We start from the raw sequence: 19,857 nt of genomic DNA on the forward strand, positions 1-19,857 counted from the left end.
TCCCTTGACTTGGAGCTCATCGTGGTCTAACAGGAACGTATTCTCTTAAGGAACTTAGAATGTGATATGAGCTGGAATGAATAGGTAGGCCTTAGCATACGTATCACTGATTCTACTTTGGGAAGGTAGAAAAGAAGAAACTGATATCAAGCTTTAAAGGGTAAGAGATCCTTTAGGGGTGTGAGGAAGAGAAGGTCATTCTTGCAGGAGAGTTAAAGAACAAGATGGGTTGGCAAGAAAGAGCATGTGATAGGCAAAGAATGGCCAGTAGCCCAATGCGATTGGGGCATGTGCTGCGGCACGCACAGTAGGGTTGTACTGTTTACTCAGCAGTTGGTCATAGGAAACATTCAACAAGTGAATAGAAGACTGTGCTCTTTGCCCAGCTAGACTCCAGATCCTCCTGGGGTTGTCCTCTCTGTGCCCTATAGGGGCATATCAGCTGTCTCCAGTGCAGAGGTCTCTTTCTTGAATTGGTCTGACTTAAAACAAAAAACAACGTTTTACCCATTTTTTCACCCTTAACCATGTCCTGTCTTCTTTTTTGCAGAGTTTAGTCCCTTCAAGAAATAGAACAGAATTCAGTCATGGCCCCAAGGAAGAGAGGTGGACGGGGGATCTCGTTCATCTTTTGCTGTTTCCGAAATAATGATCACCCAGAAATCACCTATCGGCTGCGAAATGATAGCAACTTTGCGCTTCAGACTATGGAGCCAGCATTGCCCATGCCCCCTGTGGAGGAGCTGGACGTCATGTTTAGTGAACTTGTGGTGAGTCCCCAGCTTCCTTCCTGGCGGTGGTTGGGAGCCAGGAGGGAGAGGAGAGAGATGTTCATGGTTGGTTTGGTTAACCATGGGCTTGCCCTTCTTCAGTGAAATGACCCCTTTATATTGGCACCTCAGCTGTGAGCACGGAGCCTCTAGAGGAAGAGAAAGAAGAGGGTAGCATTGCTACATCAAAGGGCTTTGCTTTAAGTCGAGAGATTTAGACCTTAGGTCTTCAAAATATGTGGCAGAACTGCATCCTAAGTGGCTCTTTCTATTCTTCCCCATTCCAGTCTGAGTCTATATTGTGTGGATAAAGAATTCCCTCGTCTGCTTCACAGCTTCCACAATTCCTTCCTGCTTTCTCTACCCCTACTCTCAGTGTATAGTATTAATGTCTTTTTAAAAATTAGTCATACTCCTCCTCCTGTCCTGGATCCTTTGATGAAAGACATTATTACTTAAGTACAGTGTAATTATTTAGCCTAATGATAGGATTGCAGTAATAACTATTGTGGGAAACTTTTTATAGATCCTGTCATATTTTAGAATCCACTATACTGAAGTGAGAGATGTATCTAGTGTAGGACCCATTCACCAAAAGATATAAGTGCTCTCTTGAGCTTGGCTTTTCAGGCACTTCTGAAGTAGTGTTTCTTTCCATTCTATGTTTTAGGGGATATTATGGCATAGTTTAAAGGGTAGTGGCATGGGGATTAGGAAGACGTTGGTTCAAATTACTGTTCTGACTTTACTATCTGTTTAAGTATGGAAAAAGCATATAAGCCTGTTTTCTGGAATGTGAGAAAAGAAATAATGCCTCCTCCCAGTTTGATGTAGTATCTAAGAAGGATTTACATAGTGGGAGTGGCCCAATGCCTGGTCCTCATTAGGTGCTCAATAAATGTTACATGAGTACTCTATCCTCCCTTCATCACCACTGGCATTTTGTAATGGAGTTAGTTCTCATCAGACCATTTATATCATTCAACAGATATTAGAGAGTGCTACCATATGGCATGATTCTTAGGTCAAGAAAGTAATGTAGGCTTTCTTGCTGCCTTCCAAGGGTGATATCTGAACTGATCAGGTCAAGTTCAGCTCTTCTAGACCAGAATTTACCTGTAAGTTTATCGTATGAGTCAGGCCAATATGAGAGGGTACTGTGAAGCTGATGTTTGAGTTCTTGTCTCCTGAGTGGATTAACAGGCCTATTACCAACCAGAATTGGTTGGGAGAGAGAAGAGCTGGCTCTTGACAGCATGTTTGTATGTTATGATGTTGATGAATATTTTCAGTGTTTAAGGAATCTCTCTCCTCTCCTGACTCTCATGCAGAGACTCTGTTCTGGGTGTTACTCGGGAGGTTCAAAATGGAAAACATTTAGAACCTGCTCCTAAACAGCTGATAGTTCAGTAGCAAAAGGGGACTGATGCAGGCATAAAAGAAGTACAACCCACCTCTACGTAGATTGTGTATAGATGTGTTGTGAGGACACGGTGATGAGGAGGGAATCACAGAAGGCTTTCTGGAGGAGGTGAGCTGTGAGGAGCAGTTGAAGGTGAGAAGTGGGGAGGGTCAGTGTTAATGGCTGTCTCAGTCATCTTAAGCTAGTTCATCCTGTGATAGCAAACCCTAAGTGGTTACAAACGGCAGTGGCTTATCACTTGCTAATGCCGCATGTCTCTTGTGGGTCAGCTGTGATTCTGTTCCTCACCATCTTCCAGCCAAGACCCAAGCCTGGTGGAAGAGGAAGGAGAGATGTGGTAAACTATTAGCAGGCTCTAAGGTCAGGCTTAGAAATGGTACATGTCCCTTCTGCCCACTTTTCTTTGGCCAGTGAAAATCACATGACCACTCCTGAGGCCACTGGGCGGAGGGCGTGGCGGGGGGGGGGGTTTGAGGACACATAATCCTCTTCCAGAGAGAGGCAGTGAGTCATCTACCATGAGGGCTGCAAAGAAGGGCAGTTAACATGTATTCACAGGCTTGGTTTTATTTCCCACTTAAAGTATTTTAAAACCAAAAGTCAGCCTAAGGAGATAGATGTCGCTGATAGATGAAGGCCTTCTTGGTGGTAGTGGAGCTGGAGGGCAGAGCTAGTACCCTTGAAGCACCGACATCCACCGTCTTTTCAGTTGTATTCCATCAGACTCTCCAAACGAGCCTGAAGCCAGAGCCCGGGTGGTGGCAGCTCCACGTACATCTTGAAGACAGCTCATTGTTCTGTATTCATAAGGGAGAAAATTCCACTCTCTGCCTTATTGATGTCTTTATTCTGTGTGAAAATTGCCTGCAGCTGTTAGTTGTTAAAAAGCCAATGCCAAACCAGAACTTTAAGCTGAAACCATTGCAAAACAAATTATGTTGAGGTTTGTATCTGTCCTGGTGAGTGACGGATGGATTTCTATCTATTCCTGACTTCAGGAATTTAGACCACAAATCCATCCAATGGCCAGGGGTGTCCTGGGGCAAGAGAGGTGGGTTCAAAGCCACTGGAAACTTCTGCCCTGGGTTCTCTTGAGTGTTCACAGAAGCACTTCTGCCTCTGCCCATGCACAGGAAAGGAGGGCCACATGGGGAAGGGGGGGAGCGCCTGGCATGTGGGGTCGGACCACCCTGCAACCTGTGGTTACTTCCTATAAGATGGTTTCTTTTTTTTTTTTTTAATATTTTATTTATTTATTGGACAGACAGAGATCACAAGTAGACAGAGAGGCAGGCAGAGAGAGAGGGAAGCAGGCTCCCTGCTGAGCAGAGAGCCCGATGCGGGACTCCATCCCAGGACCCCGAGAACATGACCCGAGCTGAAGGCAGCGGCTTAACCCACTGAGCCACCCAGGCGCCACTATAAGATGGTTTCTGTTGGAGTTTAAGTTTATTGCCTTGCCTAGGAAATGAGGATAGTACTGTATCTCAGAGAGGTTTGGTGTAAAGAAGATAACTTCTTTAAAAAGGCTGCTTCCTGTTAGGTGCTTTACACTCCATATTCTAGTGCAGTGAGAGGGATGGGAAGTCATTCAGGTATTTCCTGGGCACAACACCCTAAGCAGATATGCCAGGTTTTCCTCTTCTTGAAAGCTAATCTGCCTGCTGTGAGTGAGCCAGTGTGGGTCCTAAGTTGCAGGGGAAGCTTCTCATCACAGTTGGTTGTTACAAGCTGGTTTCCTTGGCCTCTTCTGATGACGCAGTCAATTAATGTTTTTAAACGTGGTGCTGAACAGGTAGGTTGCAGAATTGCTTACTGCAACCTTATCATCTCATAAGTAAAGCAGAGCTGAATGGGAGGTCAGCCATGGGAATCTGTAAAGAACGTGGGGTGTGAGGAGCACCGGCTGCCGGCCGTGGAGTCAGACTTGCTCCAATTTCAGGATGTAGTGGTTCCTGGAGGCCCCAGTCCAAAAGCCTGCGTATCTTTTTTTTTTTTTTTTAATAACAGCTTTATTGAGATCTGGTTTACAGACTATATTATTCACCTATTGACAGTGTAGAACTCAGTGGCTGTTAGTATATTCACAGTTGTGTGACAATTACCACAAGACATTTTAGAATGTTTTCATGACATCAAAAAGCAGCTCCCTTCCCTATTAACTGTCAACTTCTCATTTCTCCCCAGCTCAGCCAGGCTACGTCTAATGCACTTCCATTTCTGTGAATTTGCCTCTTCTGGGCATTTCATAGAAATGGAATCACATGATATGTGGTCCTTCAGGACTGGCTTCTTTCGCATAGCATGATCTTTTCCGTTTATCCATGTGGTAGTGTGTATCAGTACTTCATGGCCTTTTGTGGCTGGATAATACTCCACTGTATGGATGTACCACATTTTGTTTATCCATTCATCGTTGATAGACGTTTGGTTGTTGCCAGTCTTTAGCTATTACAAATATTGCTGCTGTAAACTTCATTCATATACAAGTTTTTGCATGGAAATAGATTTTCAGTTCTCATGGGTGTAGACCTAAGTGTGGAATTTCTGGGCCATATGGTAACATAATGTTTAACTTCTGAGGAATTGCCAGGCTGTTTTCCAAACTGGTTACACCATTTCACATTCCTACCTGCAGTGTGTGAGGGTTCCAGTTTGACCCCATCTGTGCCAACACTTGTTATTACTTCCTACAGATTGACCTGCTGATTTTAAAGCTATTTTATAGCTCCTGGAGAACTGAGGGCATGTAACTTGGACATTTTTTAAACTAATTAATTATTTATTTTTGTGAGTAGAAATAGCCTCTGTGCTAACAATTTTTAACTGATTTGGTATATTTTTAAAAATACTCAGTTGAGAGCTTATGTAATCTCTGTTAACTATGTATTTTATGCCTTTCAAGCATCAATCCTTTTTTTCCTGTATTACCTCCCCCACCTTCTCACCCCACTTTTTCTGCTTTGTCCTTTGCTTTAGCCACAAACTGTGAGCATATCCAACCCAAGACTCAATACTGTTCCCATAAGATAAGATTTAGCTATGGTCTTTCCATGGGCTCTTAAAGGTCTTAGATTTTTTTCGTCAACCTATTTGAAGACTCCTAGGCAGTATAACTCTGTAAGTGGTTCTTATTCAAGTAACTTTTTCATTTCAATGTTAGAAGATTTCCTTTGGGATGAAGAGAAAAATGTGTCATTAATTGGTCACTTCTTTTGGGGTGTATGCATGTGATAACTGGTGAACAAAGCAGTCATGGTTCTTCACGAATTTGTGGGACCGAAGGTTTAGTGGGGGAAACTGAACACGTAATCTTACCTTGTGTGCCCGAGGATCATGAGGGGCTTCTCCCCAGTGTATACTTTTGGGGAAGCACGTTCAGTTCCCCTTTTTTCACAAAGAGGGAGTCCCACTCACAGGTTCCCTGTGTATAACCCTAGCTCTCTTGTCCAGGAATTCCTAGCTTCTCTTCCAGCTCCTCTTGGGGATATGCATAGTTGAGTCCCTCTCTCTTCCTCAATTTCTCTACGAATCAACCTGCTTTCCGGAAACACATTTTGTGCCCCTTGGTGCAATGAATTTCCTAGGAGTGAGCCCCCTTGGGAGTTCTGCAGTTGTACTGCTGGTGGGTAAGTGTCTAATTCTGCACTGAAATCTCAGCAAGGCCACTTGTCTGCAGGTGAAAGTTGGGTTCTCCAACCCCACTTGCATTCATGAAAAAGAAGATATTTGATTTCCTTTCTAGCTTGGCTCCTTAGCTTAACTGTCAGTGAATTCCAAACTTGCTATTTGCTGACGCTCCCAAACCCCACAGATTCCTAACCTAGTGGGGAAGGGTCTTGGAAGGCTTTGGGGCAAGTTTCATTTTATGTAAGACAAAAATCAAGTAGGAATATCCAGGCAAAGTGGAGAGAGGAGTGTTACAGACTGTGAGAACAGCATATGTAGGGGGCTGGGAGGTGAGAAAAATCATAGAAGGCTCAAGGAACAGAAAGCTGAGTGTAGATGGAACATGAAATCAGAGGCTTCTGAGAAGAGGTTCTGGAAAAGGAGATGGGAATGATTGTATTATTGATTTAGTTATATATCTTAGATTCTTATTTGAATGAGAGGAAGGTATCTCTGCTTTCTTATAGTTTCCTCAGCAAACCAAACATATTAAAGTACAGCAAAATATTTTGCTGTCTGATTGCATATACAAAATAACCATTGCTCTTGGCAGTCTCGGTGAAGTGTTGGTAAGTTTAGCAAAAGGTGTCCTGTCTTGTTGAATAGATTCTGTTTTCACTTGAGTCCAGTTGTTGAGATGAGATGCTTTCTTGCTGAAACGTATACCTCCTCAGGGTACTTTAGTTTTGAAATGAAAAGGGAAGAGAGAATTAGGAGGAGGCCCCTTCTGCTCTTCTACCCAGTGCATAGACTCCACACACCAGGAACTGGTGGGCTAAGGGTTTCCTACAGACTATTCCACAGCAACAGTGATTTTGGAACTGGTGTCTTCTAACGGGTTCCCTCAGCTCTCTTGCCTTATAGAACATGCAGATGTCCAACTGCTTTGCCTGGCAGAGATTTTAGGTGAGAAACCAGGTTTTGGGCAAACCTGGTTATGGTTTTGAAGTGTTTTGCACCAAATCTCCACTCTTCTAGTACACACATTGTTTTCTGTATTTGGATTTATTAGAGGAAAGCTTTCATTTCTAATACAGTAAGTACATCACTATGAATTTATGACTAGTTGGAAATATGCATCATGGACCCAACTTTTCCTAAATCTGAAATGTGACCAGTTACATTTTACATTTTTCTGGTTAATCTGTTTTCTTTTGAATCCACTCCTTTGTCTTCATTTGTTTGGCCAATCCGTCTAATGTTTTGGGATAATAGAGTGCTGTGCCTTCTAAGAAATGTAAACTATGTTAAAGTAACTTATTAAAAAATTTGTAATTGATCACAAAACTACCATTTATGCTATTGAGCATTGCCAATGAAAATCAAATCTCTGTGGGGAACGTGGCGATGATGGATACCATAGGTTGATGGGAAGATTTGTATCCTCATAAATACAATTACTCACTATAGGTCAGTTTTATTATTACTGATTCCTGGGGACATTAGTAGCCAGCATAGAATTTGAGAAATGAAGATAGCAGGAATGAGAGAATTTAGTTGACATATCAGAGTCAGATGAATTCACAGTCAAGGTAAGCTGTGCCAGCTGAATTCACTTGGGAATCTACATCAGTAATCTTTTCATTTTTCAATATATTCTGAAGTCACTTTGGTATGAAAGGAGCTACAGGAATCCAAATTTGTCTTATAGATTTACCAGTGTACAAATTTTGTTCTTTTCCTAGCTATGTGAAATTTTACTCCTCTTCTCAGCCTGCTAACATAATTTCTTTTATTACTAGGACTATCTTAAGCTCTTTTTAATACAAATTCTTCCATTATCACTAGAATTGATGACAAGTTTCAACACTTTTTATCTCTTTGTTTTTAGAACTTGCCTTTCACACTAAGGCCATGACTAAGAATAGAAAGTTTCTCATAGGAGCTATTCAGTTCCCTGTCTCCAAAAAAAGATGTAAAAATTGGGTAGCAAGAACATTTAATTTTAACCTGATTGAAGGAGGAAAAAAAAAAACTGGTTATAAGGAATCCTAGTTTTAATCTATTGTTTCTTAGAGTCTAAAGGATTGCTTGGTAATTAAGCAGAGAAAATCAGACCGTATAAAGACTTCAAAGAAATGTTAGAATAGTCTCAAAGTGTTCAGTTGTCTGGAAGCCAAAAAGCAGAATCCAGTGAAAAAACTGATATTAAAATTGTTCTATTTCCATGAGGTTAAAATTCTTTTCATTTGACAAACCTATAATGGTCAATGAGAAAATTCTGTTTAGCTAAAGGACATGGTTAGTTGACAATGAAGAAGAAAATATATTGAGCAGATCTTCCCCTGACTCTGTGGCATTTTTGGATACCTTTACTTGATGAGTTTATAGAAAAATGTTTAGAACTGTATGAAAATATGCAATACATCACAGAGGTAAGTGGGAAAGCAGATACGATCTTAAATGTGTTCAGTGCTGAAATTCCTATGTAGTAGATGTGAACGGCTGCCAATACACGGTCAATTTGCAGATGACCCAAAAAAATGATCCCAAACCCAGAACTTTATGAACAAATTATTTTGGCCCTGAAAACAACTAATGATTTGTGATACAGGGTGCTGTTAATGTAGGTGGTTTTGCTTGCTTGTATACTTCTGAACAGAACATTAAATTACTTCTAAGCATCAAAGTAGGGTTGGCAGTAGATCTTCATCCCAATGGATAGTCTACATTTCTTTGTACTGGTTGGAGGCCCTGTTTGGTTAAAGACAGTGAGGTGGACCGCAGGCCTCTTAAGTTCCCTTCTTGTCTTCTAATTTACCACACTAGAACAGTAAAGCTTAAGGTAAAATCACAAAACCATTTTATTCCTTCTAGTACTAAATTTTTGTTTTATCTCACCAAGATCATTCCACGTGTCCTTTTCTATAGGCTATTAAGTATAGATTTTTGACTCCATGTTAGATACTTTGTTATAAGTCAATACACTTATTTCTGGGTGTTTCTTAATTTAGATTATAGGGACTGAAATGGGAAGGGGATTGTGGAGAGATGGAGGAAAGAAACATGAAAACTTACTTTTTCTTTTAATACAAATGGCTGCAAAACCATCTCTGAGCTAATAATGCTAGATAATAGTTACAAGTCGCCTTGGCCTTGATGAATTTCATTACTATGAATTCTAAAGAGACTGAGCAGCATATACCTACTTAGCTTTTGACTACAGTTTAAAATCTGATTATTTAACTTAATCCTCAGGCTACCATGTGCAAATTACGCAAAGTCAGCCTCCAATATTGACTTGCCAACTCTCTACATGTCCCCGTATACATCAGTCCAGGTTTTAGAAGACTGGGAAAATAATTTCATCTCCACAAGTCATGTGGTTTAGTAAGCTTTTGAGTGTAATTTTGAAAATGTGTTTCAGTAATGGCTAGAACAATCTGGTAGTTTGTATAAATAACTGCGCATGAGAATATATATCAATGCATTGGGATTCATCGAAACATCATTTGTTCATATAAAACATATGTCACATGGCCTGTGGGAGGTAAATGCCCAGTATGTGGGTGGTGTATTTCAGTTCTAACTGTTCTCAATTTTATCCACTGTACTTGGAATCCCGCCCCCCATCTTCAATTCCCAGAATTACTCAGGAATTTCAGACACTTTCTTGGTGTGTGTTATAGGAGCCCAGTACCAGTTACATGTTTTAGTTATGATTTTTTGGCTTATGGATAAAGAACCACATCTGTGTATATTTTTTGGAAAACAAGATTTCAAAATGTAGTAGTTTTTCTCCTCTTGTCCAATTTTAAATGAATCCACTGGAAACACCCTACAGCTGCTGTTTCTTTCATTATGCAGTGGAATATTTAAGAATTAAATTAAACCAAATAACTGAAAGCTCACTTAGAATGTATATACAGGTTGTTTATAGGAAAGATGGGCATTTCTTGGATGTAGAAGAAAAAGCCAAGTCCTTTGCCATCTTTTAAACAATCAGATGGTATGAGTTTATTCCCATGTGGACACTTATTATGTTAATCCATCTATGAATAGACACCTCTACATTTTCAGAGAACAGAATGACACACAGGCATTGTAATCTGGCTTTTTCATCCTCAGGAACCCTAGGGCCCAGAGTGGGGTGTGGCCCAGAGTGGGTACTCAGTAAATGCTTGTGGCCTGGATGAGTAACGAATTACTAAAGGTTAATACCTGAGATGCTCAGTAACTATTTTAATGTGTATGTGTGTGCATATGTGCGTGAATTCATGACTGCTGAATCCTCCAGTGGTTGGGTATATATATTCTGAATTATTCTCAAAGTAGAAGTGATAGATTTGGGCTGATCCTTGTGCCCTTCCTGTCCCCCATCCACCTGTTAACCATTCTCTTTAGTCTTATTCTTCATATGGGAGCACCAAAGTGTCTAGCAGCAAGGGTAGCAGCTGGAGAGGACAAGGTTGATAATGTTTGAGAATTATTTCCTGTCCAGTCTCTCTACCATAAGTGACTTGATAAAATAAATAGCCGCAGTGTGGGAAGAGACCTATTCTACTAAATGTCTTTTGACTCAAATAAAACTTAAGTGTCTACTGAGCTGCCAGAAAGTCTCTGAAGAGCTTGCTGAGCCGGTGCAGGAAGGGCCTGGGCTGGCAAGAGCAGTACAGGTGTCACTGAGGGAAGGGGAACTTATTTAAACTCTACGCTGGTTCTTTGTCCCACGAGATGAAGTCCCTCCATGCATTCAGTTAGGGAAACACTGCTTAGAAATTCTCTGTATTAAGCCTTGTCAACAGAAGTTCTACCAGATTATAGATGTAAAAACTGGATATTTAGATATTTAGGTGGCTGGATGGATACTGGGAGATGATTTTAACATATACTTAGAACAGAGTTATTTAAGATTCCTGCAACACTACTGGTGATGTATACTAATTAAAAATTAAAGTTGCTCTAATGAGTTTCCGATTGTAATAACACAGAGAAGCTGAATGAGAAGCCTACAGGTTTAGTAGCAGGTTTAGTCTAGCAAACTGGTTATGGTTTGCATTGCCTACTGTTAAAGAAAGGAAAGGAAATATTATAAAACACTTAACCATTAGTATTAAGAACTAAAAATTATTTCTGTTAGTCAGCCTTTGCTTGTGGGATCTCACTTCTTATTTTTATATATCGAATGAAAACATGTCTATCAGACACAGAGAACATGACTGTGTAGGTGAGTCATATTGTGGTATTTCATGTAATGACTAAGAATGTTGGCAGAAATCTTACCGGCTGAAAACCTTCAAGGTTCTCTTGTGTGTACACATCCATTTTGGGATTTAAAGCACTTTGTTGTTTTCCATTTATCTTTTTCCTGACTGGTTAGGAGCAGGTAATAAGTCACTGAATGTACTTCTCTTTAAAATGACTAATACGGAATGTCATTTTCAGATTTCAAACCACCGCTGGGAAGGTAAAGGACTATTCTCAGGGTCACTGTGGTTAAATTTTAAGAGCTGAATTGGCAATCTGTGACTTAGGGATGTGACGGTCACTTGCTGTGGTGGGGTTAGATGTTCATACATTTGATGAAATGTCTCCGCCTAACAGTACATTTTCTCTCTAGGTTTGTAAAACTAATTTGGCCTTTTTCCCCACGACATTATAGTTATCACTATGTCGTATGACTTAAGGCCTAGTCCCTTGTGCCTCCGAGCATCTGACTTTTTTCTGGTGCTGTTGAGTTATGGGATGGAGGGAGAGGGTTAATGACAGAGAGGGTTAAATCCAGCAAGGGCTAACTTAGGGTGTACGTGAAGTGACCTGGAGCATTGCTGCCTGGGTATGTGGGGAAGTCTGGTGGGTAGGGCCAGGGTGGGTGAATTGGGCCTCCATGCTGTGGGCAAATACCTGAAGTATATGCAGTTTGAAGGAGAAAAGTTAGCTTTGTCTGAGTAAGAATAATTAGAAATTTCGTGAGGTCTGAACATTGAGTCAGATGGCTGGTTACCTGGTCAAGGACCACTAAAAAGCAAAAACAAAAGCATACAAAGCAGTAAGTTGATTGACAGGGTGACCCCAGGACCTGTCTTAGCTTCTTGTCTCCTCGTTATTTTTTATTCTCTCCCTGCCCCGACAGAGCATTAATTGCATGTCCGTCTACCTCCGCATAATGCATTAGTATGTGTGTGAAGAGTTAGCTTGACTCATTAGAAATAGAAATCCAGAATTCCTTTGTTAAAGATTTCTCTTGTAATCTGGAAACGTATTTGTTGGCTCATTGAAATGTATTGATTTGGTGGATTTTCAAAGAGTAAATGCTTTCAATATTGTTTTGGACGTTTTATAAATAACTCCCTATTTCAATTTAGCTAAGTCTCTGAAAAGCGCTCTTTCAACTCATTCAAGACCCTTATTGTATATTTTTTCAAAATTCCTTCCCTTGCTTTATCTAGCAAATCAATCCATTTCCTTAGATTTATTTGTACTGTACCAATTGTTTTATGATTTATATAGATTTCTTCACAGTGCTGCCTGCTTCTGTGGAGTGTAGGACCAGTGAGATTTCTTTGTACAGAACCTTTTAGAAGTGGGTCTTAATAATACGCTTTGTTAGTGATGAAGCCTAGAGTTTTAGTTCCCACAGCTGGGTTTCTCTCAGAGGTACTTTCTTCTTAATAAAAAGTGTATCATTTATACCTTTTTCCAAGATACTATATATCAAATATATATTTTATGAAGATACTAAAAACATGGTATGTTCTCTAAGAAAAGCCTATAGGCTTTTGTTTGCTGGTTTTAGTTTTCAAGAAGCTTGAGTTCAGAGGGGAAGAGGAATGATGCTTTGTGTGAATGTTTCTCCTTTTATCACTGGCTAAATTATTTTCCTTCATTTAACTTAAAACTCTGTCCAACAAGGCATAATATGAAAGAAAATTTTGTGGCCAGTGAAAGTCACTGGGCTATCCAAGTCTGGGGTGTAGGAGTAGGAGCTGAATCTGTTCTGCTTGTATTGGCATTAATTGACAGTCCCCAAAATAATATCTGACTTAGCATGATTTTAAAACAAAACAAAAAGTAAGGTGATCTAGGAGCCTCCAGGATGCTGCCTGGGATTTGGGCTAATTACATTTGTTAATCTCCATGGAAAACTTGCTTATTAATTCACAGAGACACAGAGGAGCCAACACTTTTCTGTAGAGCCACCAGTAGGGAAAAATGAAAAACAAACTGAGAAGGTTCTTGAGGATTTATCATTAAATTTAACTTATCATTTAATTTAATATTAAGGGGCCTTAGGGGAAATACTATCTCTTGGTCTAAATGGAATGCATATTAATAGAATCCGTATATAATTTTCAAGGGAAGTGATCTTTGGTTTCAAACAAAAGCTGTGTCTGAAATTTTAACAGTTCCCAGAGCAAATGACTTATCCTAAAGTGGACCACATTTTTCCTTTTCTTTACATCCCCTCCCCCCCAATCAGGTTCTCTTCTAAGCCATCTCCTTGGTTTATCAGAAATTTGGTTCAGTCAGAAATTTCCTTCCTTATGGTTTACCCAAGGTTATATTTACTCTGAATTTTTTCTTTTCCTTAGGGTTCCAACAACCAAGCTTGATTCTCTTTCTTTAGCAGAGTATTGAGATGTAATTTTACGATCTATAGAATTCACCTATGGTGAGAGTACAGTTCAGTGAGTTTTAGGAAATGGATACAGCTGTGCAGCGATTGCCACCGTCCTGCTCCGGAACCTCTCCAACCACCCTGCCCATTTGCATCAGTCCCGTCTGCCTCTAGCCCCAGACAACCACCTGTTGGCTTTCTGCCCCATAGATGTACTTTTTCTAAAAATCTCATTTAAAGAGGTACTGAGATAAAGTGATCCGGCTTTGTTTTCCAGGATTGCCTTTTTCAATATTTGGATTAAGTGTCAAAATGAAAAATCTCTGTAATCTATAATATTACTTTGAAGTGATGTCAGAGTTTGAAGGACCTGATATGTCAAGGTGGCTTTCAAATTAGTTTGTATGACTTTCTTTTTCCTCCTCTGTCAACTGTGATTTTATTGTCCTCTTTGTCCACAAGTATATCTAAATGAGTGCCAGTAGCTGGAAAAGAGAGAAGGCAAAAGGCATCCAGCCATTCTGTATTTAAAGAAGGACCCCAGGAGTCAGGTCTAGGAGACATGGAGTAAGAGTCAAACACAGAAGCTAAAACTAAAACTAGGCAGCTTCCATAAGAAACTGTAGAATACTTCTTGACCTGCAAGTTACAAAGATCCCTCAGAGAAGACGAAAAGTACTAACTCTAGAAGAAAAGATTAATAAATTAGACATCATTCAAATTAAAATATGTAGTGATCAAAATAGATTATTAACAAAATAAAAAGGCAAGCTATAGCCTAGGAGAAATAGTCTCTATATACCCAAGACCAAGGAGCTGTTTCCAAAATAGGTAACGAATGTCTCTAATGCAATAAAGACAGGTAACTCAATGAAACTGGGCAGAAGACTTGGATAGTTCACAAAAGAACACGTGGGAGTGGCCACATGAGAAGGTATATTCAGCACCAGTTATCAGGGAAATGCAAATTAAAACTACATTGAGATAACTCTTCAAATAAACTAGATGGTTAAAATTAAAAAGACATAGCACCAGATTTTGGTGAAAATGTGGGGTAACTAGAGCTGCCATCTATTGCTAATGGAGAGTGAGATGACACAATCAGTTTCTCAAGTGTAGAGGGCTACAGCCACTTCAGTGCCTACCCTGGCCAAACTGAAGATGTATTAAGATCTGTATGTTTCACTGTATGTACATTTTACTGCCCAGAAAAGGGGAGGGGTTAATCTTCGAAATACGCTGATGATTACTCTATCCTACAATAATCCTCTCCCTTCGTCCCTCCCTTTCTTCCTCCCGGCTTTCCCATGTGCCCTCCCCTTACTTTTTTGTGGGGAGGGGGCAATCCAGCCATGTCACATATTGTTTCAGAACAATAATTAGTCAATTAATGGCAGAGATGAATAGAACAAATTCAGTTCCTGCCCTCTGGGCACGAGTCCAGGACAGGAGTCAGACATGCCAATAATGGGACAGTCGCAATGTGGTAAGTGCTGTAAGCGGAGGCAAGAATAGGGGAGCGGCTCATCCAGGAGAGTGAAGGTGGGCCATCTGGAGGGAAATGCATGCTACCTTGACAGAGCTTGGATGAATGGGACTGATCCTTAGATATGGTGGTAAAGGCTTTCTGAAAAAAGGGAACAGCAGGTGCAAAAGTTTAAAAAGTGGGCAACTTGTGACCAGAAGTGCTAAAAGGTGGCTGGTGGCAGCAGAAAAGGAGAAGGGATAAGTCAGTGCATCACAAAGGACCTCTACCTACCTGCTGAGGAATTTTGGACTTTATCCTGAAAAGAAAGGGAACGACTGAAGCTTTCTATCTATCATCCTGTCTTCCTAACTAGATTCTTAAATTCCATGAAATCAAGGTCTGTTATTCATCTTTGTAATGTCTGGCCAGGGTCCTGGAATGGGTAGGACAGCGAGGAAGCGTTGACTGATCTCTAAGGCCGTGATAGTCTCTTGGAGTCTTGCATGCTTGATTCAGCCGTATTATTAAAATGGAATGAGTCAGAGCAGAGATACTTTTGGAATGGAGGGGTGGGGGTCTTATTACACTCTGGGCCTTGTGCCGGGGCACTCCCAGCCATTATCTAATTTAATCTATGTCATTCTTACTCAGAATCTGCCAGTGACCTCCGGTTGCTCTTAAGAGAAAGACCAAAGTTCATAGTATCCTTCAAAGCTACTGTTCGCTGCCTGCTGTGCTTTTAACCTATTTAGTTCCTATTCATCTCTCAGCTTTCACTTCACTTCCTTGGGGCAGTCTTTATTGCCCTACCTTTCCCCACAACAGGCAGACTGTCAGAGCTCAGCTTCCTGTGTGATCGTATCCTGGTTCATGAGATTATTTGATTTCCCTTATTCTCACTCAAGAATATGAGCTCTGTGATACTTTTTTGTTCCTTGCACCTAGCTCATTGCCTGGCACTTAATAAATACAAAACAAAATTTGGTTGCATGAGCTAATCCTTGAGACAATTCTGTCAGATATATATTATCATTATCATTTTTCAGGTGAAGAAATTGAAGTCCAGAGGTTAAGTCACTTGCACAAGGTTGCATAACCCATGAGAGCCAGACCTGGAACTCAGGGGTGGCTGCTGACAGTATCTTCCTCTTTTTGCTCGTGGACACTCAGTAGGCTTTGAGTGCAGCAGATGGATACATTTTCATACTTGCATCAGTGTTGTGATTTTACCTCCTGCTGAATGATCAACAGAATGGACAGTCTTGTGGTTAAGAATGTGGGCTCTGTAGAATAGTCCCAACCCCAGCTCTTCCTCCACCATTTACTAGCTTAGTTACCTTGAGGAAGCTACTTAATCTTGCTAGGACTCAGTTTCCTGGAAGATGGGGTAACAGTACCCACTTAATAGGATTGTTGTGAAAATAAATTAATTCATATAAAACAGTACTACTGAGCACGCAGAAGGTGCTCAGTAGTTGTGAGCTTTTACTTTTATCAGCATCCATTTAGTTCTTCCCCATTTTCTTTTTCTTTAAATTTCTTAAATTGTAATATTTTTAAAAGATTGATTGATTGATTGATTGATTTGCGGTGGGGGAGAGAGACAGGGAGAGAAAGCATTGTGGCAGTGGGGGGGTTGGAAGAGCAGAGGGAGAGAATCTTAAGCAGGCTCTATGCTCAGGATCATGGAGCTTGATCTCATGGCTCTGAGATCATGACCTGAGCCAAAATCAGGAGTTCTACATTTAACTGACTGAGCCACCCAGGCACTACCCCCTGCCCATTTTCTTACTGTAATTCAAAATTATATCCAACGACCCTGTAGCAATTAAATTTTTTTTTTAAATTTTCTGGAAATTCTCTTTTTCCTTAAAACCATCTGCTTCTAAGTCCTAGTTCAACTGTGAAGCATTATTCTACCTCTAAGAGCAAAATACAATAGTATTAATACTTATTAATACTCTTTGCTGTGAATTTCTAGGTTTTAGGCTTTACCTGTTTATACCTCTGCTCAGTTAGCACAAACAGTGCTGTTACAGGAGTAGTATTGTTTTCTCTCACAAATCCCGGACCTTTTCCCCAAAGTAAGCGCCATATTATTGAGCTGTTTGAATAACTGACCTGAACCTACCCCCCCACCCCCACCCAAAGAAAAGCCTCAGTGGTCCGGAAGAGATTTATGTCACAGTATTTTCCTCATTCATCAATAGGTAAGAGCAAGTATGACTTAACAGGAAATTAAAAAAAGAAGAAAGTAAGAAAAATAATCACTTCACATATATACTAGTGGTATGCAAAAATCTTAACATTTTTAGCATGTTCCCTCACAGTGGGATTTTCTGTAAATATCTTTTGTTCCTTCCCTGATTGTTCATTGTTAAAATTCTTAACTAGTTTCTTGCACTTAGGGTGTCATAGTACATGGGTGTGTGTTTTAGTGACTTAACTATTTACCTTGCTCTTAAAAGAAAATAGCACCTGATCTATGTGTAAATGATGAGAGAAATAACAATACTGCAGCCACCCAGCTACCCGCCCTGTGCCAAGCATTACCCCATACTTAGTCCATGTTGCTCATCTTCACAATAGCCCTGCAAGAGGAATGATATGCCCATCCTGGAGATGAGGAAGTAGAGACTTAAGGAGATGAGCCGCTTCCCCAGGAAGCTCACAGCATATCGGGCTCTGAGTGGCTGGGCCCTACATGTAGGTGGTAACAGAATAAGGGCAGAGGGTTAAATTGTAGCAAGCTTTGCAAAGTGAAGTTGGGGTTTTAAATGGGACACCTCAAAGGCAGGCTGAGGAATACATAATGTATTTTGTCAGTGTGTGGAACTAATGAAGTTTTTTGAACTGGGAGCTCAAAACCGCACAGGAGCTCGATTTTTAAGGCGCGGGTCTTAAAGTGCGCCCAGAGCAGTGGCATCAGCCACACTTGGAAACGTTTTAGATGCTCAGATGTTCACATTCGCTCCCACTGGCTCCATCCTTAACTCTGGGCGATCAATGACTTAAGGGGCCCCCCAGATGATGCTGAGGTTCTCTCCAGCTTAAGTACGGCTGCTTTAATGAATTCTGCGTGTGCGTGGGGAGGGTGGAGAAGGCAAGAAGGAACAGTGGGGAGGCTACTGCCAGGAGCCGACAGAATGGTTATTAGAGCATAAATTTGGGTGGTTTCATTGGGAATCAAAAAAAGGAAAAATCGTGACACTTTTCATGGAAGAAATAATGGGACTCAATGATAAATGGAGGTAGGAGTATGAGGTTTGAAGCCTGTGTCTACAGGCAGCAGAATTACAGGTATATACTGAAGGCATTCAGAGGGGAAACGTGTTTATATTCCTCAGGGATCGAAGCCTCATTGTGCCTTGGTTTACAGCACCTTTTCATCTGTCTCACACCCACCAGTCTGCACCCTCACCTAGAGAACTTTCCCTCTACTAAGAAAAATGTACCAGATGCTCCACACCAGTAATACAGACCAGGGATGATTGAGTTATTAAATGCCAAGAGCTTTTCTCTAAGCACTTTATATTCATTATCCTGTTGTTGTTATTAATTAGTTATGGATGTTTGTAAATTGCCTTCCCTTCGTGTCCAATCCAAGCTGCTCTCCCCTATAAAATTAATGTTTCCAGACACTGATCTGAGAGGCCGAGTCTGGGTTCTGGAGTTTGACAGCTGCGGGCTGAAAACCGGCCCCGTCATTACCAGGTGTGTGGTCTGGAGCAAGTTACTTACCCAATCTCCCACCTAAATTTCCCCCAGCTGAATTACAGCAGGCAGCGTTACTACAATGAGGATGTACTAATGAGTGGACTCAGGGTTGTTGTGGGGACCGAGACAATGCCACATGATGCTTGGTGCATAAAATGCTGAATAAATATTAGTGGGATTTATGATAATGAAGATGCCAGGTGCTTCCTCACAATCTTCCAATGAAGATCCACCTCTCATTGGTCAAGAGAATAAACTCTTCATTCTGGCATTTAAGACTTTTCACAAACTGGTCTCTCCCTGCCTCCCAAACCTTTCATGTGATGACTCTCTGCATCATTCCCGTGCTTCCTCTAAGCCGCTCACTGTCCCCCAAACACACCCCGTCTGTTTTTGCGCCCCGCCTTTAGTTCCCTTGGTCTCCTCCTCTCATGTCCAAGTTCTTCAGGTCTAGCCTGATACTCGGTGTTTGTGGAGCCCCCACCCCTTGCCAGTGAACCCTCATCTATAATATGAGTAATCCAAACTCCGGAGCTCTGATGGCCTTTAATGCTCAACGGGCACTCTCAGGGTACTCTGTCTGTGCTCAGCCCACTTTTCCACACCCTTCAGTAGGTGTAGGGTGAGCCTCATCCTTTCTGTGCTCAGTACTCAGCCCCATGCCAGAGATGTGCTTTCTTAACGGCAGCAACACATACCTTGCCTTCTTGGTCTTTCCCAAGTTCATTGAAATATATGTCATTTTTTTTTCTTTTCTGTAATGATGCTGATAACCTCTCCTATAGGAATAACATTTAATCTATGAAATACTAATTATTATTATTTTTCCTCAGGATGAACTTGACCTGACAGACAAACACAGGGAAGCCATGTTTGCACTTCCAGCTGAGAAAAAATGGCAAATATACTGTAGCAAGAAAAAGGTAAGAGATTCATTGTGTTTATGGTTAACTGGGAAATTATCATTTTTTTTGCCCTTTGCTTTTCCTCTTCACCACTGAAATTCAGGCAGCTCTTTGTAATGTACAAACCAGATCGTGGCCTTGTTGCTACGTGTGCAGCACAGTGCTGACACCTTGGATATTTTTATGGACACTTTGTTGGACACCTCCCCATGTCCTCCACACCTGTAACCATTACTTGTAAGCCTGTGCAACTGAGACCCAAAACCATAGTGGTGTACACAAAAATAAAGTTTCCACCCATTCTTTACATGAAAGTCGGTATCTCGGTGGATTAGGAGTAGTGTTCT

General features: G+C 40.9%; 1 protein-coding gene across 3 annotated transcripts in view; it reads left to right on the top strand.

Moving 5' to 3' along the window:
- Positions 1-572: 572 nt before the first annotated feature.
- Positions 573-19,857, top strand: part of LOC111140235 (dishevelled associated activator of morphogenesis 1) — a 96,742-nt gene continuing 77,457 nt past the window's right edge. For all 3 annotated transcript variants that reach the window (XM_022492564.1, XM_022492568.1, XM_022492561.1), the window contains exons 1-2: positions 573-770; positions 19,439-19,528. In XM_022492564.1, the coding sequence (XP_022348272.1) occupies positions 588-770; positions 19,439-19,528 (273 nt within the window). In that variant the 5' untranslated portion in view covers positions 573-587. The remainder of the gene's footprint in view (positions 771-19,438; positions 19,529-19,857) is intronic.

The sequence above is a fragment of the Enhydra lutris genome, unplaced genomic scaffold (genome assembly GCF_002288905.1).
Source record: "Enhydra lutris kenyoni isolate GAN:26980312 unplaced genomic scaffold, ASM228890v2 scaffoldscaffold4, whole genome shotgun sequence".
Classification (NCBI taxonomy): domain Eukaryota; kingdom Metazoa; phylum Chordata; class Mammalia; order Carnivora; family Mustelidae; genus Enhydra; species Enhydra lutris.